This window comes from Triturus cristatus, chromosome 1_2, assembly GCF_964204655.1.
Source record: "Triturus cristatus chromosome 1_2, aTriCri1.1, whole genome shotgun sequence".
In the NCBI taxonomy this organism is placed as follows: domain Eukaryota; kingdom Metazoa; phylum Chordata; class Amphibia; order Caudata; family Salamandridae; genus Triturus; species Triturus cristatus.
Window position 1 is genome coordinate 817,753,525 of NC_140580.1, and position 27,718 is coordinate 817,781,242.

Sequence of the window (27,718 nt, forward strand, 5' to 3'; positions counted from 1 at the left end):
ATTGCGTCATGATTTTATATGCATTTTCCCTCTGCGGGACACTGCGATAGACCCCAGGAATATCTTGCCAAAGGCGATGCCACTGCGCTGAAGTGATTTCCGTGGTTGATGTTGCTTGCCATTGGCGCTGGTATGGGAGCGGAGAGAGGATCGGAGGATGTTGTAAAATCTGGTATGTGCGAGAAATAAGGCCCTTTGATTCATCAAAGAAACGGACCAGCCGTTCAAACGGGGTGAATGGACGGGTAGAGGCCCTGTGCATCTCAGGGGAGGACACCCAGTGTCGCAGCTGCGCGTATTGTAATCCCACGTTCATCGGGAGTCCAAAATCCTCCCAACACGAGCAAACGTTTTAAGCGTTCCCCCCTCGTACAGATCGCCAATCACCCTACATCGCCCCTGTAGTCAATTAGCAAAGGCTTGGGGATGAAGGGCCGGGGGAAAGGCTGGGTTGCCCGAAATAGGAGTGTGGGGGGAGGGAAAGGTCGTTAATCCCTTACGTACTGCAATCGTGTCCCATATATTCAGAACCGTTTTGGTAGGAACTGCAATATATTCACTGTGCGAGCGTGCCGTGCGATAATGCCAGGCAAGGTCCCAAATAGAACGTCCAGTTACCGTCCTGTCCATATGGAACAACACCTTTTCGCTCTCAATGGCTATCCATTCCGACACAAAGCGAAGATGCGAGGTCCAATAATAGTCCAAGAGGTTAGGACTCGCTAGACCCCCTCTGTCGCGCGGTGATGTGAGGGTCCTGTGGGAGAATCGCGGCCTGCGTCCGCCCCAGATAAAGCGAATGAGATCGCGCTGGAGGCCCTGTATTTGGAGTTGCGGTAAAGGGGTGTGGAGACATTGAAATAAGTATACGATTTTAGGGAGTATTGACATTTTTACGGCATTAAGCCTACCCAACCAGGAGATCGTTAGGTTTTTCCAACCCCCCAGATCTTCCAAAACAGTCCTCAGGCATTCGCCAATTTACCTGGGTCCATGTGTCCAAGGTGGGGGTCAATTGGAGGCCAAGATACCGGATATGCTCCGTGGCCCATTGATAAGGAGCGAGCGTTTTTCAGGATTGGCACCTCTTCTGGTGGGATCGTGAGATTCAGAGCCCAGGATTTGCCATTGTTAATTTTGAGGCCCGAAGCTTGCTCAAAAGACTGCAGTAGAGTATGGAGTGTCGGAAGAGATGTATGCGGGCGCGACAAGGTAAGGATAAGATCATCCGCGAAGAGCGCTACCTTGTTTTGCTGGCCACCAAGGGAGATCCCATGTATGTCCGGGTGCTGCCTAATCTCCTCCGCTAAGGGCTCTACCACCAGGGCAAACAGCAGAGGTGACAAGGGACAGCCCTGCCGTGTACCTCTAGAGATTGAAAAAGGGTCTGTAAGCTGCCCATTAACTCGAAACCCGGGCTTGCAGAGAAAGATAAGGAGCCATGATCATAGAGATCATATTCCTGCCCAGTCCGACCTTTTGTAGCACCGCTCGGAGAAAGCCCCAATCCACTCAAACAAAACGCCTTCTCTGCGTCCAGCTAGAGAAGGCTGGCTGGTATTTTCCAGTGCTGGGCTTTCCCCACCAGATGCGCGATTCTACGCACATTGTCTGCCCATTGCCTGCTGCGGATGAAGCCAACTTGATCCGGTTCCACAAGCCCAGGCATGTGGGGATCCAAGCGTCTAGCGAGCATTTTAGTGTAAATTTTAAGATCCGTGTTCAGCAAAGCAATGGGGCGATAGGACGCACATAGCGTGGGATCCTTACCCGGTTTAGGGATAAGGGCTATTTCAGCCATACCCATAGAGGACGACGGCCCCTCCGCGCCCGAGAAGGAGTTATACAGTCGCAGTAGATGTTGTTGGAGTTGCGGCAGAAACATATGGTAAAAAACCAATGGCAAGCCATCTGGGCCCTGCGTCTTCCCGAGAGGCAGATCCTTCAACGCTGCCCACAATTCCTCTGCCGCGAGAGGGTCTTCTAATTGTTGGGCATGTTGTGGGTGAATTGGCGTCCAGGGGCACTGAGCTAAGATATCATCTATACAGGCTGGCGAGGGGTTGTCTGCCTTATAGAGGGCAGCGTAATAAGCTCTAAAGGCCTCACATTTAGCTCGTTCCATGGTAGCCCAGACCACATCCGGCGTTTGGATATTCGCAATATGTGGGCCTTCGCCGCACGGGCCAGCTAGCGCTGCGCCAGTACTCTGCCCACCTTGTCTCCCCCCTCAAAATATCGCTGTTTTAGGGTTAGCAGGGACCGCTCTGCCTTATTAGTGTGTAGCGTGCGGAGCTGGCCCCGGAGGTTAGCAAGCCGTCGTCGACTCGTGACCGAGGAACGACCCTGATCCTGTTGCTCTAGCGCCTTAATGTCCTTGGAAAGGCTGCCCTTTAGACGGCGGGCCTCCCGTGCCCGTGCAATCGCTAAGGATGTGATGTGGCCGCGGATGGTAGCCTTAAACGCATCCCACACCACTGGAAAAGGAGTTTCAGGAAGATCATTGTTCACAAAATAGGAATCAATGGCGGACCGTATGTTCTCCACATCTGCCGAGTCGAGCAGGACATGCAACGGCAGACGCCACCGCAGAGGGTGGGCAGGAGAGGCGTCCGGGTCCTGCAGTAGTAACTCCACATGGGCATGATCAGATATCGATATGTCGGACATGGACGCCCCCACCGTGTCCCTCACGGCATCATGTGAGATGAATAAATAATCAATAAGCGAGTACGAACGGTGAACGTGGGAGTACTACGAATAATCCCGCACCTCCGGAGAATGATATCGCCAGACATCCAGCAAACCAAGATCTGTTATCTGTTTCCGTAGTGTGGAGGACCTGGCTCCCGCCCCAATGGAGGAAGCCTCACTACGGTCCATCGCAGGGTCCCACACAAGGTTAAAGTCTCCCCCCAAAATTAAGGAGGGCTCGCCATGTGGCACACGTTCCCGCATCAATGTTAGGAGATAGGAATCTTGCATCTGGTTCGGTGCATAGACATTGCACAGTGTAAGTAGGCGTCCCCCCACCCGCACCTCTGCCCTTATGAAGCGTCCATCCGGACTGCGATAGACTTTAGAGCGCCCCTGCCTGATTCCAGGCCTACAGAGAATAGCCACTCTGGCCGTTTTGGTATCCGCCGAGGCCCAGAATTGGAGGGGATAGCTTGGGTGTGCCATGCGGGGAGTATCTATGCGCAGCAGGTGGGTTTCTTGCAGAAAAAGAATGTCCGGACTATGTTGTCGCAAATAGCGCCACACCTGTTGCCGCTTGTTGGGGGAATTAAGGCCCTTAACATTAAGGGTTAGTATCTTTAATGGGCCAGGAACAGCCATAAGGAGATCATGTCCCAAGTTAGTCCATCATGCCACCGAAGAAAGCACTTCCGGGGGGTGGGAAGGGAGTGCAGGAACGTGCCGATTCTAGCACCAAGTGCGCGTCGTGATGGTGTGAGCAACCGCCCGCCATACCTAGCGCCCACAGAAAAGAAAGAGAAAAGGTACCGATAAGTAAGAGGGCAGAAAGTAAAAAGAGATGAACCCAACGTCGGCTAACTGGGCCACATTTCCCTGTTCCAATCACCGGCCAGCCTACACCCGAGGGTTCGGACAAGCCTTGAGACGTCACTCTCCCAGGAACAGAGGAGGGTACGTCGTCTTCCGCTCTCAAAGTCGACCAAATAGAGGGCTCCGGCTCTAGCCACCCCGCACACAAAAAAAAATAAGGGCTAGGAGCTGGGGAGCTGCAAGCCCCCCCCCCCCCCCCCCATATACCAAGCTCAACTAGGAAGCGCTAGGCCATAAGGAGCAGTGATCGCAGAGAAGGGTTCCAGGAGCCACCACAGACACTCAGACCGTTGATCACGGAGTTGGAGAGTCTGGACCAGATTCGGATTTGTCGCCTTCTAAGGACTTAATGTGTTCTATAATGTCCTGCTTAGCCTGTAAGGAGTCTTGTTCATTGAAGGGAGGGGGAATGCCTACGCCGGCGCACGGTCGACCAGGCTGGTTTAGCAGGCACCCTTATAGAGGTTGTAGGATGAGTGGGGCTGGCGGGCCGTGAGGTGGAGAGTCGAAGCAGCTGTGCCGCATCCCTGTAGGACCGGATCACCCTTCGCCTGGATTCCCAGGTAAATATAAGCGCAAAGGGATGACCCCACTGGTAGGAGATATTCAAGCTTCACAACTTATCAGTCACAGGTTTGAAGTCACGGCAGCGCCTGAGGGTAGTGGGGACCAGGTCCTGAAAAATCTGAATCCTATGTCCCTCATACGTGATGTCTTGCTTGGCCCGTGCCGCCCGTAGAATAGCTTCCTTTTCTGTAAAAAAATGGACCCTGGTTAAAATATCAGGAATAAGGCCCGATCTGCCTGCAGGCCCAGAGACCCGGTGAGCCCGATCCAGGGCCGGGGGGGAGGCGTCTTCATCACCCCACACTTCATGCAGCAGCTGCACCACAAACATCATGATGTCTTTCCCTTCCGCACCGAGAGGGACCCCCCATATGCGGAGGTTGTTCCGGCGACTTCGATTCTCCAAATCCTCCTGCTTCAGGTGTAATTCTATGTGTTGGTCCTCCAGGACAGCCAGGCGCTGCCAAAGCTGCTCCTGGTCTTCCGTCCGGGCATCCACCGTCTTTTTCAGCCCATCCACCCGTCCTCCAAGATCCGCGACCTCTTTCTGGAGCTCTCTGACACAAGAGTGCACTTCAGTACGCAGGGAGCCAATTATGGATTTCAATTCAGACATGAAGGAGGTCATAAAGGCCTGTGTCACCGGGGGCGAGTCCCCCCCAGCCGGCACCTGCCCCTCAGCGGGTGCAGACGGGCCCATCTTGCACCACAGGGCCGCCACCGAGTTGTCCTTAGGGGCTGGCCCCGGGGCATCTTTGCCTCTATTAGTGCGTGTCATACTGGTGGCACGGTGGAACAGCCGATGTTAAGTCCTAACAGGTAACGGAGATCCCCTCACTGCTACTGCAAAGCACCGGCTGCACGGGAGGCCCCTCTCCCCGCCACAGACTCCGCCAGAGGTGCTCAGCCCCACTGCAAGCCCGGTAGGCCCAGACAGTGCCAAATAGGGGATCCTAGTGTTCAGGCCACCACCACAGCTCTGCAGTAGTGAGTCACTCTAAATGCCAGAAGCCCCTGTCAACCCCTCTACAGCCCTTTAAAGCACATGAGCGCCCTGCAGGAATATGCAGCCAGACCCCAAGGGTGCAACACACCGCCCCAGTCGGGTCATCCAGCCAGATCACTTAGCTGTCCCACCACCCCTCCGGCAGGGTGAGACCCAGCTCTCACCTCTCCAGAGTGAGAGTCATCAGCCCAGGCTCAGGCCAGACAAATGACACCCAGGGCGCCGCAGCCCGACACCACCAGCGTCAGGCAAAGTGTCATCAATGAGCCCCTATGCAGGAGAGTTCGCGGGTCAATGGATAGAAGCAGTCCAGCAAAGGGAGCGGCACCGGCTGAAGACAACGCACAGTCGCAGGAGCAGTCCCCACCCCACCGGCAAGGAAGCGCTCCCCTCAATGATAGGGGCAGGCGCCAGCCAGCGGGAGGGGCAGGCCAGGCAAGCAGGCCAAACGAGCGTCAGGTGACTCGTGGGAGGAACTCAGTGGGGGACAGGCAACATCCAAGAAAGTCTCCAGGAACCCCCCGGTATGAGGAATCCCAGGCCGCTGGTACAGAAGAGTCTCGCACAAAGGCAGCCCGGGCCCCAGGCAATCTCAGGCGCAGGACCCCCTCACGCCACAAGAGCGGGGCACTGAGAGCAAGGTCTCGCCGGGTTCCCCGCATTCAAGGTCCGCCCCACGTCCACCTCAGCTGCCTCCCTTTATGTAAGATTGTCACTCACCGCCAGGCCACCCGGCCACCAGGGGCTCATTGAGTGTCAGCGATGGCCAGCCCTCCTCATCAACCTCCGTAGCCCGGGCCTCACCGCTTCACAAAATGGCGGGCAACAGGCACGGTCGCTGGGCTGCCAGACGACCCGTGATGCCTCCCGCCGCCTCCACCACCTCCGGGGAAGGCGCGGCACGAGTGTGGCAGGTAGAGTGTCGGCGCGGCCCAAGGAGGATCTACTCGGGCCCAACCTATCCCGCGATGCAATCCCAGTCCACAACCTCCAAAATGGCGGCCAGTAGCGCTCTCAGGGGCATCTCCCGTCCCGCGCCGGCGGCAGAAGAAAAGGTGAGATGTATGATAATATCCAGGCTGCGCTGGGGGCGAAGTTGCAGCGCTGGTCAGGATGGCTGTCCGCCCCCAATGCCCCCACAGGGCCCGCAGCGAGGAGTCAGGGCCGCGCGCCCCAGTCAGCGCCAGTTACTCACAGATCCATGCGGCCCCACGCAGGCTGTCCTCCACTAAGGCCACTGCGAGAGAGTTCTCAGACGCTAGGCAGACTAACAGTCCTGATGTGCTCTTTTACGTAGAAGCCACCTATCTTCTAGCTGCGTCTGCTCTGAACTTTGTACGCCATCGGTATTCTTAGAAGACACCGCCGAAGTGTCCACATGGAGGGAGAGGTGGAACGGAGACAGAAAGTCATGCCGTGGCCACTAGCTCCAACATTCTGGCCCCCACCGACTTTCAGAGCAGGGGGAGGCCCCCCCGGGCCGGGATAGCCAACTAGCAGGGTCCTGGGGTCCGAGGCGCCTCACCGGAGCGGCATCGGAATATGGCGGCCCCAGGTCGGCTAAAGGTCCGCCACCCGTCCGGCCGTGCACGTGTCCCAAATCCGCAGCCTGCACCTCTTGCTCCCGGGGCAATCACTCCCGCTGCAGCGCCCTCACCTCTGGAGGCAGGAAGCGTCAGGCGTCCCTGTGGCACATAGGGACCACCCGCACCTCGAGACTGGAGGCCACCGATCTGAGCGCCGTAAAATGGCGGGCGCACCAACTGCCGGGTCAAGGTACCTCAACGGGTCACTGCTGCCGCCGCTCCCACGCAGTCCTCCATTTGCCAAAGGGTGCCCCGCTCCATCCGCACCTAGGGAACCCCCAGTTTCAGCATCAGGAGACCCCCAGCTCCGCTGTAATGGCTTTAGTGCGCGGCGGCCTGCCGGAGCTCCACCAGCGTGCGTCCTACTGCATTGCCAGCGAGACCACGCCCCCCCAATTTCTGTTTTTGACAATGTTAAATGATACGCTGAGAAATATTGTTAACTTATTGTGGTTATTGTCAATACCAATATTTAGTGAATTTGTTTTGATTTGTTTAAAAAAAGAATAAAAACATATATTCAAAAAATCCACTTGTTGGATTGGATACCAATACTGAATCACCCAGCATCCGAATGCCAGGAGAGACATATTGAGCTCTATTCAATGAGGTACATTTACATGTTAAGCTCTACTCAAGGTGTAACTCTCAACTTAGCCTTTGCTATTCACCAGAGTGGAGCTTTCACCTATGTGTATGTCTCTAACTCCTGCAAAGGGGAGGTGGAGCTGCCTACAACTTAATTTTGGAATGTAGAATTACTACTAGTAACTTTCCAACTGCTAGAGGGGCTCTCCCTGTTTAAACACATAGGGAAATTTAATGAAGCTTATTAAAAAAAAAGAGATAAATACAAAAATATTTGAAAGTTAATTATAAGTGGACACAAATTTAAAACATCTGGTATCAAAATGAAACTAATACAATAAAAATACTACAAGATATGACCTCTTCAAGTTAAATTTGCATTACATTATAAAATACTTTAAATATGTTAAATCAATGTAGCAATATTAATTTTTATATATATACAAGTAAAATCACACACCCTCACTACCAAATTTATTTTCATTTAATTTGTAGCAAACGTAGGTCAAAGTTATGTGTTTATTTAGTATAAATATTTTTACATCTAAAAAAATAAGTTACATTTCTTTTTTTTAATTAAATGTATTAATTAAAAGTTTTTTTACTATACTTAATTTCTATAACAAAAAAATAAAAAAATATATCAAATTTAAATTTAGAATGAACTTTGCTAATTTAACATTAATCCCAATGAGGTGGCAGTTTAATTCCCTGCCTGTTTTGTTTTCTAAGGGATTGGGTTGCAGTACCAGTGGTTTGCCATCTGAGGTGCTTGACTTACTCCAAGGACTTTGCCCCAAGCCTACGTAAGTCTGTTTAGACACTATCTGGTTTGTAGTAAATATGTAAGTGTATTTTGTGAACTGCAATGGTCTTTTTTGGGTATGTGTTTTGGTATTAGTACACTCCTCCCTAAACTCCTCCTTAAATTTACCTTAACCTCACAAATTTTGTAGTAGTTATTTCTCATTTTCCTAGGACTTCCTCCTTTCACTACCACGTTAACTACTAAAAAAATCTACTTATGTGTGTAGAGAACAGGCGAGGCAGAAATCTACACCCGTAGGTTTGTGAATTGCTTTTTATAGGAAGTAAATAGTACTACTAGAGTACTAATTATCGTACTCCAAATCTGCTCTGACCACCAGAAACAAGAAGATAAGAGACAGGTAAACTACAGACTGAGTGTAAGAACATGAATAACAAGTTACTTACCTTTGGTAACGCCTTATGTGGTAGGAATTCTATCTAGCCGCAGATTCATTAGCTTAGATTTATCCCCAGGAGTCAAACTGGATCCAGGACTTCTTCAACTGTACCTCTGAGCGCTGGTAGTTCCAGTCATTCTGCTCAGTGACGGCGGCGGTATCTGACGCCAGAAGTAACATGCTTGGTGCCTATATAGGCACCACCCCAGCGCCCTGATATCAGTTTCTTTTTGCAACCTTTCCAAGTCAGAAGCTCAGAGACACTAAGAATACTAGTAAACTGGTGTGAAATCAGTTTGCAGAGTGAGGAAGATGGAAGAGTCGTATGGAATTAGCAGCTAGACGCAGAACCCTTACCTTAGAATAGATACCCAGACAATACCTACCTGGAGGTGGGTCTGCATACAGATTTGACCAAAAAGTCCTACAGGACCGAATGGGCAAAATGCCCATCACAACGGATCTGACTGCCGATGCTATGGCCACCAGAAAAGCCGCTTATATGGCCAGTAACCAAAGTGGACAGTTCTCGAAGGGCGAACACATGAGAAAGGTTAAGACTCATTTGAGGTGCCATTGGAGCATTATGATTGGCCTGGGAGGAAACCGGTGTGGTAGTCCTATGAGGAAATGAGTCACAAGAGGTGACATGAATAAAGAAGGTTGGACAGTGACCACAAGAAAGCCGATATGGCTGATAAAGTGCCCAGAGCAGAGCCCTGCTGGGCCAAAAAACAGAACAAGCCATAAAACTGGGGATAAAGGTGCAGAAAGAGGATCAATGCTTTTGGATGTACACCATGTGACAAATTTGTTCCAATGGTATACCATCTTGGTAGAGGAATGCCTGGCTGCCAAAAAAACAACCTCAGAATCAGTCTCACCAAAATCCAGGATAGCGTTTGAATCATCAGAATCATAGCCTGAATATCCTGGACTCGCAGTTCATTAGTACAAGGCCTGCAACTGCACTGTGCCAGAACAGCTCCGATGAAAAGAAACATTTGTGAGAGAGTCAGATATGACCTCAGCACATTGATAGTGAACCCCAGCGACTGTAGGAGGTCGACTGTAGTCTGGAGGTGGGAGATGACTGCCTGGGCCATGCCCGTCTTCAACAGTCAGTCATCGAATAAGGGGAAATCTGGAACCCCTGACCTCCACAGATGTACTGAAACCACCGCCATTACCTTGATAAACACCCGAGGAGCACTGGAAACACCAAAGGGGAGCAGGGTGTACTGAAAGGCTTGTGGCACGCTGTGGACAGCAGATAATGCCTGAAGACAGGCAGAATGGGGATGTGGTAATAGACATGCTGCAACTCCAGCACTACCATCCAGTCTCACAGATCGAGGGCAGACAGGATTTGAGTTAATGTGAGCATTTTGAACTTCTACTTCAAGGAGAATTTGAGAAGGTGAGATCTAGAATAGCTCAGAGACCTCTGCCCTTTTTGGTCATCTGAATGTAGCAGGAATTGCAATCACAGCCTACTTCTGATGCTGGCACCCTCTCGAAGGCTTCTTTGGCCAAAACAGCCAGCACTTCCTTATGGAGCAAGGAGAGATGATCCTCGTTAGCCGGTGGTGAGAAGGTGGCATGGGTGGGGTGTGGGGGGGGGGGGGGGGGGGGGGAGGTTCAAGAAAGATGATGGAAGAGACCTTCTGGATGATTCGAAGAACCTTCTGGTCTGATGTTATGGACTGCCAGTGAGACAGGTGAGGGTGAATCCTGCTTTTCACTGGGTGCCAGTTCTGGTATAATGGCAAACTAAAGGGGCATGGGCAGCGCCTGCAGGTGGAGGGTGAGGAGAGGACAGTGGACAACGTGGTTTATGGGAACCACGTCTGCTACCAAAAAAGCCTGAGAGGCCTGTTTGCCTTGTTGGATGAGCAGGAAAGGACGCAGTTGGTAGCACCTACCGTAGCCAAGTAAGGGGTGAAAAGCAGACTGAGATTGGCAAAGAGTCACAGATAGGCCCAAAGATTTGGCCATAGCCCTGCTGTTTTTAAAGCGCTCTAGATCTGAGTCTGCCTTTTTACTAAAGCACCATCGCTTTAGTGGGGCATGTCCATTACGGAAGCCTGGACATCCACTGAAAAGCCACTGGATCTCAACCAGGCATGGTGTACGATGACGCAATCGGTCTGCTTAGTGAGCCAGTTGTATCTGGCCCACATATGATGGTAAACTTTGCTGCATCTCGCTAGTCACAAATTGCTTGGGTGAGTATGGGGCTCAGAACAGAGTGTGTGAGTGTGTGTGTGTGTAGCGGCCCAAAAGGCAGACAGTGTTCACCAACCGCAGTGCTAGGCTGACTGAAGAGGACATCCTCTTGCCAAAGGTGTCCGCCTTTTGAAATCCCTTTCCAGCGGAGAGTTAGGGAATGTGCCAGGGTTAACTCTGGAGGTTGAATCTTGGACCACCAAACTCTCTGACGTGGAATGCTAGTTGGTGCTGATTGAGGAAACCATGGTCCCCAGGAGCGGGGCGATGGCAGCTGGCAATCGTCCTGTGCACAGGAGCTCTTGTGCAGGGCTAGGGCCAGGCCCATAGCAGGACATCTGTGAGGGCTTCATTGAATGGGAGGAGAGGTTCAATGGGGGCGACTCCTGGCAGAAGCACCTACTGACCCTCTTGACTGCCAATGAGTGCAGCATAAGATCCAGGACCTCAGCCATCCTCTGCACCACCACTTCAAAGGAAGATATCTCCTCCATAGGCATGGCAGGAGGAGAGATCAAGCCAGTGTCTGGTGAGTGCCCAGTGCCATCAGTCAGTTCCTCATACCAGTTGTCCTCTGGTTCAACAATGGGGTGGTGGAATGCATAAAGGTCCTCATACCCCTCCCAATCATCTCCCTCTCCAGGCCTATCAAAAGAAAAAGGCTCTAACTCGGAGGGCATAGTACTGGCTGGTGCCTGAGTTGGGTAATGCCTATATGGGTCTGTATTAAAGTTGGAGAATGACTATGAATCCGTGCCTGTCAGGAACCATCACACTGCACCCTTTGTCATTTGTCAGCACCCACAAGGGCAGCTGATTAATCACATAGCTGTAGTGGCCCCCTTCCCTGTTCATGCGAGGTATAGTTCTGGGGCAATGTATTTACTGTCACCGTAGTGTTAGTATGTTTATTATATGCGTATTACTTAAAAGGCCACGGGCACCTTGGGTTTGTTTATTTTTCCAATTGTGCTTTGTTTCCGTTTACATTGTTGCCAAGGACTATGCCTGTGCTGCCATGCAATTCTGCCGGCAGGCACAGACACACTTGCCCTGCGCAGGTCACATGGTCGGGCGGCAGCCATGTTGGGTTGGCCACTCTAAAAAGGCACAACCTGGCCAACGCCTTGCTCAGCTTTGTTGTTCCCAGCACAGACCGTGTCTTCTCGCCGCATGTGGGAACTTTGTCAAAGTACCTGTGTTCTCAGCGAGAACTTCTTCAGCGTACAGCACCTTCACATGCAGAATAAATCCGAAAGCCACGGTAGACAGCGCTGAGACTCTGAGCTAAGTTGTTTGATCTGCGCTTCATGTCCTCTTCATTTTAAAATACTTTTTGGCCCTTGCTAATAAGCATCTGTGTGCATGAACGTTTTAGGTTCTAATTGAAAGTACAACAATGACTAAGTGTAGAACTGACTTCCTCATGCTTGTGCACAGTGACACTAAGTTCCTAAAAGAGCTGAATTTTAACAACTCACAGTTGTTTCTTTTGTACATTATGTTTATTCTTTTCCTCATGTTCTGGTTATGAACAATGTTGAGCACTGTGCATTGTGAACATTGAGACTCTACTCCTAAGCAGCTAGAACTTTGATTATGTTTCCTCTTGAAAATGGACAATCAACCTGAATGTGAATTTACCAAAATATTCCGGAGGAGAGGTGATTAACAGGGAAATCTCCCCACAGAATTAAAGGTGACTGACATGATATGATAATCATAACTACTCCACTGTACCCAAGCATTTTGTGTGCGGTGTTACTAACATGTGTACTTTTTGTCCATTAGTTGAACACAGATTGGCGGGTCACTAACCCTATGCACTCCCGGAGACCCAGGTGCCTGGCTGGACAAAGCAGAATGGCGTGGCAGTGTCTTTCTCTCTCTTCAAAACCCCCATACCTTTTGGGACACCTGTTGAGACGCCCTTGAACCATGGTAGTGTCAAGAGGTGACTCAGAAGGTCAGGGGGCAGTTCATCGCTCCTGTAGAAGCCTGTGTTTCAGGTGAGTGGCTGTAACAGCACTACTGCGGGGCTTCGGCGGCACCGGGAACGGCAGCACTGGAGCGGATTCCGTGGATGGTCGCTGTCTTGTGGGTGGAGTTGCTTCAGATCCTACACCAGATCTATGGGGCCTGGATGGCACCAAGGGCAGACCCACTGCCGGGAATCCAGTAGGGGCCCTTTTCGAACCCGTAGGCCCAATGGCGTTCCTGAGAGGTCCGGCCACCCAAATATGAAGTGTATGGCCTCAAAAAACTCCTTGAGTTGGGCCAGGGTCGCTCTGACTCCTGGAAAATCTGGGAGGCACAAAGCAGACCCAGGCACAGGTTCTGTGGAGGAGTGAGGCCTTGAGCAATGTCGTCATTCCTGTGCCTCACCTGAGGACTTGGACTGGCGTGGTGAAGTAGAAAAATGTATCAACTTCTTTTGTTTGTGGTACTTACCCAACGACTTTGACTGGGATGACAATCCTCGGAAGCGGTTCCACGAGTAAAACCAGGACCTTCCGCATGACTGGGATCAAGAGCGTTGAGGAGGCACCTGACGTGGAGCACCGAGGAGCTACAGGGAAACATTTCCTAAGCACCTTTGGCAGTCCTCACAGGCCTCGGAGTTGTGCTCCTGCTCCAAGCACCACAAACAAAGCAAGTGTGACAGGCACCAGAGCGTTTAAAGCCTTCTGATTTCTTAGGGGAAATCCTGAGAAAAGGCAGAATAATTTATTTCTCAAAAGTAGCTTGAAAAAAGGTCAGTCAAAAATTCATTGGGGGGTAGTCTTTCTCTGGAAATCCACTGACTGGTCCGAAAAGAACTGATGTCAGCATGCTGGGGTGGGGCATATATATGCACAGCCCACAATACTTCCGGCGCAGCAAGCAGGGGTATTGCTCAAGAATGTTCAGATCCAGTCTGATGTCTGGTGATAATTCTGAGGTAAGAATTCTACAGCTTGACGTATCTAGTAGATTTATTAGTTAGGGTGGATGGAGGTCCACCACAAGTAATATAAATCACTAAACTGTTGGGTCCAGTAACATGTTTCAGTAGTTTAACAATAACTACAACCCCTTGTAGCTATGGCACAGAGCAAACAGATTTAACTTAAAGAAAATGTCTAAAACATTTAGAAGCACCAAAACAGTTACAATGTTGAAGACACAACACAATAAAATCCCACTTTAGTTAATAATAGAGAGAGCAATGTATTAATCAAATGACATCAAATGGACAAACACAATGAAGGGAATCAAGTATTAATTAAATAGTGAATGATAATTACATTTTAAAATATTGAATTAAAGATTGAAAGATATAAATGGATATGAATTAAAGATTTAGTTAAACATAGCGCCAAAAAGCACTAATAGCCAATGATAGTCTATGGAAGCAGTAGATCGATACCTAGGCACAATTTTAGGTGGATCGTGATGGGGCCCAAGTCATATACACAAATTGGATCAATCCCTGTGAAAGTCTGTAAGTCAAAATTACCCACTTCAGAAAGAGACTTAGTCACTTCTTTAAAAAGAAAACGTTGAGATTTCTTCTAGGTACTAATGCAGAAATTGATGTTGCCATTTTTTTAGAAGAAAAATCCTCCCAGCACAGGCCGCTGCAGATATGATAGCTGCCACCATGGATACGAAGGCCGGGTTCCTGAAGCAGGAGGGTACACATGGAGCTCTGGAGTTTTAGAGATTTCTAAATGGTAATTGTCCATCCGCAGAATGGCATTAGTCATGTTTTTGTAGGTGTGGGAACTCTTAAGCGGGATGAAGATGAAATCCAATCAGATGCTGTGGATTTGCCAGTCAGATACCTTTTTCCAGTAAGTCCAGCTGAAGCTCTGGAAGTAAAGTTCTCAAAAGTTTCCAAACAGCCTTTTAGTGCCCAAACAACCACAGGAGTAAACTTCTAAGGCCCCCAGGACCTCAGAGGAGACACTTGGAGACTCTTAGGGTGTCAGAGAGAGGCCAACAGCAGGTTCCAGTCCAGGTCCAGTTGCTACAGGTTGGTGAGCACTTAAGGAAAAAAGCCTCTTGCCGCTTGTCGTGTCCCTGCAGCCACATGGGGTCAGCCAACTGATCCTAGGAGTCCACTTCTTTGTCCTGGGTACATGTGGGAGCAGGCCTAACCCTTCAGGTCCCCTCACATGTATCAAACAGGAGGTGCAGTCCTTTGTGTGTTCTTTAAAAGGTCCAGAGAAGTGCATTATTTATGCCCGCCACCACCTGGTGGGTAGTGGTGACTCATGGGCACTACCTAACCAACAGGTTGAATGTCTACAGGGGCAAACCTACCCACTTTTTCAGTAGTTCCTGCTTGCCTTCCTGCAAACAGGCCCAAAATGCCTTGTGCCAGAGGAATGCCAAGATGACTAAGTCTTCAGCCACACTAAAGTTGGTAAAGGGAAGCAAGGGCTCAGAAGTAGATGGACAGGCTGTCAGCTCACTGTAAGGACATTCAGTTTGGTCTAAATGGAGGGCAGCTGCAATGCTTCAGCTGCCCTCGGGACATCCACCGCAAATGAGGCATTCAATTCCATTAGAAGACCCAAGTGGGGAATTAAGCTCTGTCTCTGGTGAGGTGTGAAGCCTCCTGGCATTCTGCAAATGAATATATAAGGCATCATCAAAATAGTAAAGGGGGATCAAGCCATCCCCATCACGGCCATCATCAACATCTTGGAGTGACCCCTTCTCTTGCATAGGATCAGAGTCATGGCCAAAAAGATAACGGTGCCTCTGCTAATAAGTGCGACATGGCAGAGGCGTCAAGTTCCATGATGACAGGTTGAGCTTTTGTAATTTTGTAGCATGACATCGGTCAAGGGTACAACAATGGCATCAGCACGAAGTCCTTATCTAGTGCTGATGGTGTCAACACTGGTGATGGTGTTGTCAACACTGGTGATGGTGTTGTCAACATTGTCGATGGTGTTGCAGGGACCGCCATGGATCTCAGGGCTGGAGATGAAGTGTGTACCAGGGACAGTATGGGCCCTGTAATAGGTTTCAGGGGACAGATGGCACCAGGAATAGATACGCTGGCTGTACCCCGCTGTGGGCCTCCGCAATTCCTTGGGGTCTAAAGGAGCACTAGAAATAGTCTGGAGCGCACAGACTATTTGCCTCATAGCCTCCTTTAAGGCCATATGGGGATATGGGGAGAAGGCGAGGAATCGGTTTTGTGGTCAGAGACCTTGAAAGGGTGTGACTAACATGTGGCCTCCTACCTTTTCTTTGGAGTCAGAGTGGAGGGATGGGGTCGAGTTCCACTTTACTTTCTTATGCTTGTGCTTGGACTTACCTCTGGAGTTCAAGCACAAATTTGAGCATTTATGGGAACAGGCTTAGGATCGGGACCGAATCCTCATCCCGAGACTTGGACCTACGCGAAGGCCAAAACCACTTCTTGTGTTTGGCTTCATACAGCTTCGCCTCCCAGTCTAGGATCTCCTTCAGATGCGTAAAGGTGCACATATTGTGCTATTCAGAACCATGACCCCAAGTTCAGACACCAAAAACACATCCCATGCAGATCTGTTACCAACATCTGCTTTCTACATTTGTGGCCTGACATGAAACCAGTTGTTTTGGGTGGGGACATCTTTCCCTAGTACACTTTTGAAATCATTCAGTTGTCAGAAAAACAAACAATGTTGGGAGTGGAGCTCCGATTCCATGTCGAAAGGCACAGAAGAAAAGGAACTGACAGCACTTAGGGGTAGCACTTATATAGCACTCTGCTCTGTCTCTTCTGGGTCGGTGTGGAGTCGGCGCAGAGCTACACAGCACTACCTAGCGACGCACGTGAGCACTGCTTGGAGAAAGGTATTCTGAATCCAGCCTGGCACCTGGGGAGTATTCTAAGTGAGGAATATGCAGGAGAAGTATCCAAAAGAAAATGGTGCAGAATTTAATGTATCACTTCAGCAAGAAAGGACATACTAGGTAATCAACTGACAATGCGTTTGTTAAAATTTTTGGAAGTCAGGAAAAATTATGGTGAGAGAAAAGAATAAGAAAACATGCATCTTCTGAAGTGTTTCTTTACCTTGAGTTCCTGTGGATGTGAGGTGAAAGTTTTCACTTTTCTGACGGCCTGGGTACCCCGTAAAACCAGAGAAAGGCGGGTGAGTTGCCCAGTGATGCAGCTGATATCGACACGCTGCAAGGAATGAACATAAAACTGCCAGATCTGAATTGGAGCAGCGAGCCAGGGATCCCTGTATTAGAAAAAGTAATCAGACAAGTAAGGCTGGGCACAATTGTGCATATTACAGGTTTTGTCAACTAAAATGTTGCACATTTGAAAACATGTCTAGTGTCAGTTACACTGAAAACTATTACTTAGTTGCTGTGCTGTCAGTTTGGGAACTACATTTTTGCATGTATGTTCACAATTCATACAAACTACCATTTGTAATTGTTCAAATGTAGATCATTTCTGCTGTATCTTTTGCAAGACTTCAGTAGACAGGAAAATGAACATGCAATGTCAGGTGGATTAAATAACCCACAGATGCTGCTTGGCGAGGAAATCAAATATTTTCAGAACTTACTTTGACATCAGTAGAATATACCCGAGTTGTGGAATTACTATTGGTCAATGACCATGACATATTGAGTGGAGTCAAGGTCAACATGGTATCATATTTATTTTGGCTGCTGGACAAATAGGCCCAACCCTTGTATTACAAACCCTTCAGCTTCCAGGTTATAGTACCACAGTATGGATCTAAAAAAGAGGATTGTCTGTAACTAAAGTAAGATTTGATTCTATATGTAAAATTGTATAAATCTCTATACGTAATTAATTAATGCAAAGCCTTTACTCTTAAGACAAGCGCTTAAGTGGGAAATGTAGTGAGATGTGAGCTCAGCTTGCATTACTGACAGCGTTCCTGTATAAAAGAGTGTACATGTGTTTGCAATTTAACTATTTGAGGCTGTCTTTAATATTTACAGATTGCTTCCTGATTATAGGCAAACACATTTACAAGCATGGAATCAAGATTGGTTATTGTTTGCTTGACATGATTTTGCAACTTGAAAAAAACAACAACTTTTTGCTAAACTATTGTGCAACTTTAAATACTATTTGTCTGACACATCATAAAGTAGCGCCTGTCTGATGTATGCTAATATTAAAAGAAGATTAGTACAGGAGAATCAGTGAGAAAAACTTACTTGCAATGAGAAAATAAATTAAGGGTGGAATTCTTTTAAAAAATCCCAAAAGTTCACACCTAGGGATATGTCCTGGAACTGATGCAGGTTTACAAAACTGAAATAATTTACAAGAGCTTACAGAAGTAGGTCTGGAAACTGTACTTGCTCATGCCAAATTTTAACTGGAGATTGCACATTTTCCTTAAACCACTCAGAAAGTATTACTTTAGCCCTTGTCGAGAATATACTTCCAACTTTTCCCAGTGTAGGGTGCCAACAGAGAAAAATTGATGAATTTCCTAGAAATGTTAGTTTGCTTGGATGCACAAACTTGCAAGGCATTTAAAACCTGGTTCTACTGTCTTCTGCCTACTTCCAGCCCCTACATGTAGATGAGCAGCAAGGTGGCAATGTCAGAGCCTTGCTAGAATCCAAATCCTGATATAACATGAGCCTTAACACGATCAAAGAAACTATTATCAGAGTAATGAGAATGCAGCCATAATTTCTCAACTCAGACAGTAGATTTCTGAAGCATCCTGTCCCTTGGACAAGTAGATATTGTTTTTTTTCCACTCCCCTGTATATACAGAGGTAGCCCCAATCTCTGCCATATTTTATTGCATTCAGGCAAACAATTGGACCTTGACCTTCAAATGGACATTATAACCAGATCATATGTGGCTAGAAGCCCTCTTCAGAGGCATTCCATCGAATATGAAACTTCTATAATGGTATATTTAGTAGAGAAGTGTTAGGGACAATAGCAACTACCTCTAGATGACTTTCACATAAAGTGCAATGCCACAGAAGATATTATCAAACAACAGCGGATATTAAAAATAATGATTTCACTCCAAACATAGTTGAGGTTTATAGATTATATATAGGCTTTCCTGTTTTCAGTTTCTATTTTTGGTAAATTCTGGTAAGGTTTTTTCCAGTGTTTTCAAGTGATTTCAAAACCTTAAAAGTGGTCATCAGTGGTTACGCATTTTCGCGCCATTAAAAATAACAGAAACAGTGTTTTTCCGGTGTTTATGGAAAGTGTTGCTTTTATTAATGCTTGCTTTCTGCACTGATTGTGCATGGTATATAGACAGTGTACTTACAGTGTATATAAGATCCCAATACATTTTTAGGCAAATCAAACTTATTGCACTACACCATACAATACTTCTTCAGTGAGAATTTGGTCATGTGCACTCGCTCTTTTATTCCCATGTAAACCTTTTTCTGGGAAAAGGCCCTCTCAACATTGGCACTTGAGACAGGCAACGCCAAAACAGCCAGTACACATTTTGCTATCTCTGGCGAAATAAAGTTGTTCTGACTGACTGACTGGCTATCTCTGGCCACTGACATAGCTTTCCCGGCCAATACTGGTGCCCTTGAAGATTGCGATTCTCTGGGCAGGTTTTGCAACATTTGCGTTGAACTGGGCGCTTATGCCCTCAGAGTAATTGAGGCGGTCAAAAATGAAGCAGCACTTTTGAAACTACGGAGAAAATTCCCCTTGATGGAAGAGATCTAGAACTTGTAAGAGAGTACCACAGTGAGGTTTTATAGAGTTCAAATGCCATGGTTGGTGAAGGGACATTTCTATGCATCATTGAAAGCCATTTCTCATACATTATAAAATAAAAGTTCCCAAAATGCTCTTCAACATTGCTTTGCTTACCAAGTGGCAAGCACTCTAACATGGAACATGTTGCATTTCCAAAGTCACTAAGCGTGTCGCCTAGCCTACTCTCAAGGAGAAGTTTTGCATATACACCAATTATGCTGAACACTAGGCAGACAAGGGTGTTTTCAGACTCTAGTGTTTTTTTATTATGACCACTAAAGCAGTTATGTTTTCCTGTACAAATCTAAGAATGCAGTACAGTGTACCTTTTTCACATCACTATCAATATGAGACCAAAGATCTTCACATTTCTTGCCTTTGGCATCACCACTCAGCAAATATTCTGTAAACGGTTGCCACATGGATAATATAGCATTCACAGCCCCTTGGACTGAGGACCATCAGCTAAGTGACACATTTGGGATGACTCTTTCTTTGATGCCACATTAAGCACAAAATGAGAAATAATTGTGTTTTAGTTCCCGCGCATAACAAAACAGTGCACCAGAATGGAGTAAAAAGTTAATGGAATTCTTCCTTAACTCTGAAGATTGTAAAGATGCTTTCAGCATACCATCTAACAAGTGGCAAGGACCTCTTACACGGAAGTACTTCAGCTCAGGTATCGATTTTGTCAGGTCATCACCCAGCTTTTTCATATACGTAGCTGAATCACTGCAAATACAAACAATATCACTCCAATCTTTGTTGAACTTGGAAAGAACCTTATAGCAGCAGCATTCCAAGTGACACTGCGTTCCAAGTTTTTTCAAAAGTCTGGTGTCACGTTTTCACCACTATCCCATATGCTTGGTGATAACACTCTTTTTTCACATATACTGGTCACTAAACCTTGCATTGAATGTTCAAAGCCTGGGGTGTTGGCAATTAACCTACTATCATACTATCAATACTGACTCACTAGAAACTGGGGGCTGATGTATTAAGGGTTTTTACCCATTTTCTGTGGGTAAATGTGATGGCACATATTGGGAAAGATTCTTATGAAACCAGCCATTTTAATTATCAGTGAAAGATTCAAAATCAGCCAAAATATCAAATATGATTTTGGTATGTCCAGATTCTTTACAGTTTGTAAAATAATGGAAAAAGACATAAAACAAGCTTCTTAACCCGGCATCTTAAGACCAAAGACCACAAAACCGAAAAAAGCAAAAGGAAGAAGAAACAATATTTTTGTGACTTCCCTGAACAACAAAACTCAAGCAGAATAATGTTAGCCCAGTCTTTCTTCCTGCTAGCCTGTATCACAAAGTTATATTGTATTGGCCCCTTCAGGAAGAAAAAAAATGACTCTCTCACTCTTCTTTTCCTTTCTTTGAATGGCATTTATTTTGTGGTTGTGCAGGTGTTTTTTCAGTGTTTATATGTTTACACTGGTGAGGTTTATTTCCCTTTTGGTGGGGTTTTATCAGTTATTATAGGTTTAAACCTAAAACCGGACAGCCTAATTATATACATGATGACTGCAGGGAGAAAATTATTATTTCATTTCGCAAACATCTTCTCATAAATATCACATGAATGAACAACCTGAATACCCAAATATATTGAGAGCCTATATTGAATATTTACAGCCAACGTGTTATCTACTTGTAATTGTTAGTTATTTACAGACAAGCAACAGATTTTCTACAACAAAACAACCAGCGCATAGCAAATTAGATTGTATTTTATGATGGTATTGGCTGAATGGTTACTTGAAGGGGTTCAAGCTGAAGGATTTTGGATGGTGAATGAAGACAAAGGAAGACACAACACATATATAGGTTATACATATATAACTCTATAAGAGGGAACTGCAGACATTTTAAGGTGGGTGGGGAAAGGAGATCAGCTGAGTATTGGGTATGCTGGCAAGTTTTTATTGGCAGAGTTAAGTGTGCTCGTCTGTGAGGAGGTTAATCTTCAAGGCAATTATGAAGACTGATTAGGAAGAAATGGCCTTAAGGTTGAGAGGGAAGCATGCCAGTGAAACGGTCAAGAAGGTGGAAAGAGCGATAGAGAGACTGGATGCAAGGAACAGAGGTGCATATATGACAGACAGATTGCATTGATCAGGAGTGTAAGTGCTAGGACACAGTTTCAGACAGAGAAAGGGGAGATAAGCCATTAACTGACTGAATCCTCAAGATGAATATTCACATATGTTTGTCATACAAACACAACTTGCAATGATGTATACAAGCATAATTTACAAAACATAAAATGTAAAAGCAGCAACAACGGTGAGAACTAATATTCTAAAAAAACATTTAGGCATTAGACAAACTTTTAAAGGCCTGACACTCAGTAGGCAGTTTATGTGTCTGACATATTTTAGCCTACCAATGCAATATCTCGCTATTCATCAAGACAAGACCACTGGCTGGTGATAATCAGTCTGTGTGCCAGAACATAAATACAATAAAATAATTGTAGGTGACTGGTTTAAACACTCTACAAATAGAGTTGAGCAAGTTTTCTAAAAACATTTATAGAATTCATTTGTTTTTCATCAGTAGTGTTCACGACTAAATTACAGAAAATGAGCATGTACCAAATACTTTCAAATAATCTTCACCACAATAACTACCACTCCAAAATCATCAGATCTGCCTATCAATAACCTAGTACTTAAGATACCAAATGCCCAAACTGAGGTTAGATAGGTATCCACTAGAAAGAGCATTACTGAAGGTAAGTATCTTGTTCTTCTGATGGATACATTTAACCGCAGATTACTCGCCTTTTGAAGAGAAGCCAAATCAGTCCCTCCTGAAAGGTGGAGGGTCATCATCGCCATTGTGACTAAATGAATTTGCCATTAAAACATAATGTACAGTCAAAAAAACAATCAGTAAAATACAAAGTCACCTTGAAGCCTCTAAAGATAGAGATGTCGTCTGTGGTCTGCTGAGCTTGTCTGCCCTAGCATCAGCGAGCCTGCTAAATGTTTGGCCATCAAAAGGATCCCCTGGGAGCCCAACCACTTCTAGAGCTGAAGCACCTCCTGGGACAGGGCCCAAGACCCCACACTACCCTGCTTGCTGCAGTATCACATGGCGTTTGAGTCTTCCCTCATAACCTAAACCGGCTTACATTCTATAGATAGAAGGAAGGCCTTCAGAGCCAATCGAATGTCGCAAAGCTCCAGCAAAATCACATGGTGCCTCTGCACTGCCCAAGACCAAAGGTGTAGTCAGAGACCAAACACTCTTGATTTCCACTTCTCTCACATGACCGCCTCAACCCAGAGATGATACATGCTATGTTATATAGCTTTCTAGAGCTGTTGAATACCCCGGAGGAGGCGCCGATTATGGGGGTGAACTTTTTAAACTTTTAGATGTCATGCTGGTACACACAGTGAGTTAATCGTCTAGTTTGAGTTCTGCACTCGGTTGTTTATATTTCCTGATCATGACAATGTAGATTTTCTTTAACGTTTTCTTTAAAGCTTTCTTTTGTTTAGATTGAACACACCTTTGGAGCTTAGCGCGTAGTGGTGTAGGTTGTGAGCACATTTAATTCCTTTTGATTCTTTTCGAGCACGCACCATGGTGGTTTTCACATATGCATATTGGGGTCCTTTACTACCTTTGATTGGCTCTCTTTTTGGTTCTAGTTACCCCTGACGAAGGGCATTCATATCCGAAATGCATTGGGAGGTTAGCAGTATAAATACCAAGGATGAACAGGACATTACGTGTGCCGATGAAAGACACCTGGATGGGCATTTCTTATGCATTTAAAGTTTGAAATTCTACTGTTTGACTGCAAAAGTGTACATTCCGCGGATAATGGAATACATTTGGTTAAAACATGGATTACTTGGTTGAACTTGTACATTCTGCATCGCAGTGCAGCTTAAATCTGGTGTGAAACCATGCACTGGTATTTTCTTGACTAACTGTTGTGTTCAGGGACAGAACACATATAAAGTATGCACGCAAATCCTGGCCTGGAGCATTTGAAAGTGTTGTTTAGATTATTAAACTAGGAATGCATTCTATAATCTACAATTTTCTTAGCACGTTTAAAAAGTTGGCATTTTCTTGCCTTAGCAACACAAAATGATGATGGACGGAATGCTGAACATTGTCAAACATTCACCGTCAGTCACAGATCTGGGTTAAATCCATTGTCTCTGGTGCAGGAAGGTCCTGGCCTCGCAGTTTTGCCGGACTGTTCACATGGGGAGCAGGGTCAAGACTGATTTACATATGGCTGGACCCAAACTGGGTTGGCATGGCGAGCAAAAGAACAATGGATTTAAACCATTTTTTTAGACTGGGGGTGAGTATTTGACAAGTTTCAGCACTCTGTCCATCATCTTTTTGTGTTTACGGTTTTCTTGCCTTAGCCATTTGGAGGCTGCAGTCTGCCTCAGGTCACATATCTGCGTGTAGTTGGCAGTTGGGCTTTGAGTATTCCTCCTAGACAGCCATGCACAATGGGAGCTTTGGTGTGACTAGATGCGCCCTCACTGGCAGGATGGCAGCGAGAAGCGGGACACAGCCTCACTTACACATAATAGGCCTGTGTCCTGACCCCACACAAAGGGCCTAACAACCCTGCATTGTCACTCCAGCCAGCTAGGAGCCAGGGCAGGGGAGTCAAGGGATTCTTTGTATGTCAAAGCCACTGTCTAGAAGCTCCTTCCAGGACCAGGGTACCAGTGTATAAAAGATGGGCCTCAGACACCACCACTTCAGTACACTTCTGGACCTGTGGCTACTCTGCCAGGAAGGACTGATATGCTGCTGTAGGACTGCCACTCTGCTGGACTGCACTCCGCTGGGCTCACGCTGTGCTGACTCTTTCCTGGGTGAGAAGGACTGGACCTGTATCTCTTGAACCCGGGACCCAGAGTGACTCCAAGGGAAAGTTTGCTGCCTTCCTGTTCTAAAGTCTCAGGGACATAACAGGCTTCCAACAACCATGCATCTTCACCTGGACTCTGCCATATGTGAGCCTGCCCAGCTAAATGGGTTCACCCAAGTCCTGGACCCTTGGAAGTGCGCCAAAGGTGCTATGCAAGCCTGTGGAGCCAGAGGAACTGATGCATCTTCTCTGCTGCATGGCGCAAACCCGTGAAGAACCGATGCTTTGCCCCCGCTGCGTGGATTAGCCCTGTTGCAAGGACTTGCATTGCTGCTGCAACCATCATCACCTTCAGAACCACCGCTGCATGACCCTTCCCTGGCACAGGCCCTTGCATCCGTCATCGATGGCAGCCTTGACTTCATCGCAGTCTCGCAACTCTTTGGAACTGACACATTGCCCTGACTGCGCGTCGTATCCCTGACACAGGACTTCACATCGCAAGCCTCGTTGATGGGATCCTTGACGTGGACGCAACAGGACCTCACACTGCTGCCTCGCCGCATCTTGGAACAGATGCATTGCCTTGGCTGAACAACACATCTTTGACACGCATCCATGCAACGCTCGGCCAACCAGGATTGAAGGTACTTTTGTTCAGCAGGCCTAACTGGGTGCCTGTAGCCAGCCTGTACTCCATCGCTGTCAGACTGAACTTGTAACTTTGTCTCAGTCAGGCATGACAAGATATCCACAGTTGGTTCTAAGTGGATTTTGTCGTTTTGATCTGGTTTTATTTATTATAAATTAGTATATATTTTTCTAACTCTGCTGTGGGCTTCTTTTGTGGTGTGCTTTCACTGTGTTACTGTTTGAAGTGTTGCACAAATACTTTACACATTGCCTCTAAGCTCTGCTCTGTGCCAAGCTACCAGGGGGTTGAGAACAGGTTAATTTGGGGTTTGTTCCTAAACTTTGTCTTCAACTTACCAAGAATGGCCACTTCAAGCAAGATGAAAACTGAAGTAGGTACAAGCCTGAGAACAGGAGTGGGAGCAGGACTGCAGCTTAGAGTGCAACTTGCCTCATTTCTTGCACTTGGTGATATTCAGTTTCACTTCCTGCTTCCTGATGGAGTTTGGGTTCTTGATTCTTTTCGATCTCTACACTGACACGGGTTATCCTCCCCTGTTAGGTAAGGACTTCTTACTTATTTTGTTAGGAGGAATTTAACTAATGACTGTGCTGTATATTTGTTTATTACAGCCCTGAGGAAGTCTTATGGAATATTATCCTTAGACGAAACACGTGTTGGCTGTTCATTTATGACCTGTTGAACCTGTCGAAACTGAAATAAATATTCTCTTCTGCAAAAGTCACATATGGACTTGGATTACTCTTTTGAATACTGAAGGCGCCTACGGTTTGAACAAGTCTCCTAAGGAGAAGTGTCTTGACTGTGATCACAGAGACTATAGAAAGAAGATACTGATTGGACAAGGCCTTTATTAATATACTTATCTGTGATCCGTATATAATTTCTATGAATTGAAATTGAAGCTGACGATATATTTAGTTTGCTCAGGGAACTACAAATGTTTTTTCACAGTGGCAATTGTTTACAATTGTAGGCAACAGCGTTGGGTGGTGGCTGTTTTGTTCCCTTTTGATGCAAGCCTTGTATTAATTTTTGTCTTTTTTACTGCCTTAATCACTAATTGTTTGCGCAGGATATACCTCACTGCCCGTCTTTTTCTTCTGTCACCAGATGTGACTTATAACCACAGGAACCTGTGGTTTGAAGTATTTGTAGAAGAGAGAAGAACTTAATCTGTAGTGTAGCATTTTCAGACTGCAGCCTTCAAATGACATTGCTATATCACCATACCAGCTAATAAAGAGTGAAGAAGTGCTATATACATTTTAAATAAAATATTCATAAGGAGGGTTGCTTCATATCAAAACCTCAAAAAAATTTACACACAATTAAAACAATTATTTATCTACTTACGTATAGATGGTAACAAAGAACTTTTTTATCTGTGGGCTAGGACCTGCAGATACTTTCAAAAATACATCTTGTGGTTCTCCTGGACCCTAAAGGAAGAAAGAAAATCTATAATTCGATGCATTCTTTACAATAGTGATCTTGCTTTCTATAAATACAAGGGCTCATGTGTATCTTCCTTTAGTTTTAGCTCACTCTATTCGTTCTACTTATGGAAAATTCAAATCAGAATGTTGAGTAAGAACAAGAGATGAGATGTGGTTCAACTCCCATTGGAGAGGCTGATGCAATACATGGCTGAGATGCTTTATAAATAAACTGCTTTTGTTGAACATCTGAAGTTTCTGTGTGGATCCTTTATGGTATGACACTTCACAAGCCCCCTTAGAATTATATACTAGACGAGCGGTCCAGATAAAACATTGCTCCCATTGTGACATATGTAGTGTTACAGGTACATAACCTTTCCTTGCCCATCATGAGGTCTGCATTAATATTCAGAAGCATTCACTAGAAAGGGAAACATATCCCCACACGGATCAAATGATGAGACTGTGAATATCAGTGATGGAACAGAAGGGTAATAACAGCACAAACATTTTGCTAAATCCAATCTCTAGCGCTTAGCTGAGAAAAGATAGGTCAACTTGAGTTCACTATGGAATATGCCTTAATGGGAAATGTTCTGAGATGCAACAGCATTGTTATACCTCCAGTCCAGTGGAAAGGATCCTATAGATATCAAATGGGTCATATAAGATGTACAATCAAACAAGCCAATAAATAAAGCTGTGGAAGAAACAATGTCTGCCATTATAACACTAAAGGGAGTAGCCAGTTCTCTCACTATAAAACTAAACAGTTTTCTAATTTATCTTGTTCATCAAAAAGGACCCAATAACCATATTTTCAGCAGGAAAATCTGCTGTTATTTCCCAGCTGGGAACGTTCAACTAAGAATAAAAGGAGCTTGCAATTCATACAAATAATTCCACAATAACAATTCCCAAGGATTATGTGTTCTTTTGAAATGTAGGATGCCAATAAGGAAAAAATGGTGTGAGAAAGGTGAATGCTTTACTAGCCAAAGGTAATGTACAGAAACAAGGACAATTTCCCTGAAAACAATAAAAAGAAATCCATGCCAAATCTGAAACTATGTATGGAGCACTCCTCAACTTAGAACCTGATTTTACACTAAAGATCTCATCATTTTGTACATGAAAGACTAGCCTCAATGCATGACAACACAGTCCATCTTGATAAATGATAAAAAGCCACATGTTAAGATCTACAAGCTGCAAAATTATATCTAATAGA

At 46.1% G+C, this 27,718-nt stretch overlaps 1 protein-coding gene across 1 annotated transcript in view; it reads right to left on the reverse strand.

Moving 5' to 3' along the window:
* The window catches only part of NPHP4 (nephrocystin 4), a 969,441-nt gene that overhangs the window by 44,982 nt on the left and 896,741 nt on the right, over positions 1-27,718 (reverse strand). Inside the window, exons 26-27 of the mRNA XM_085608868.1 lie at positions 26,402-26,487; positions 16,819-16,990 (exon numbers count right to left, since the gene is read on the reverse strand). Coding sequence (XP_085464994.1) covers positions 16,819-16,990; positions 26,402-26,487 — 258 coding nt within the window. The remainder of the gene's footprint in view (positions 1-16,818; positions 16,991-26,401; positions 26,488-27,718) is intronic.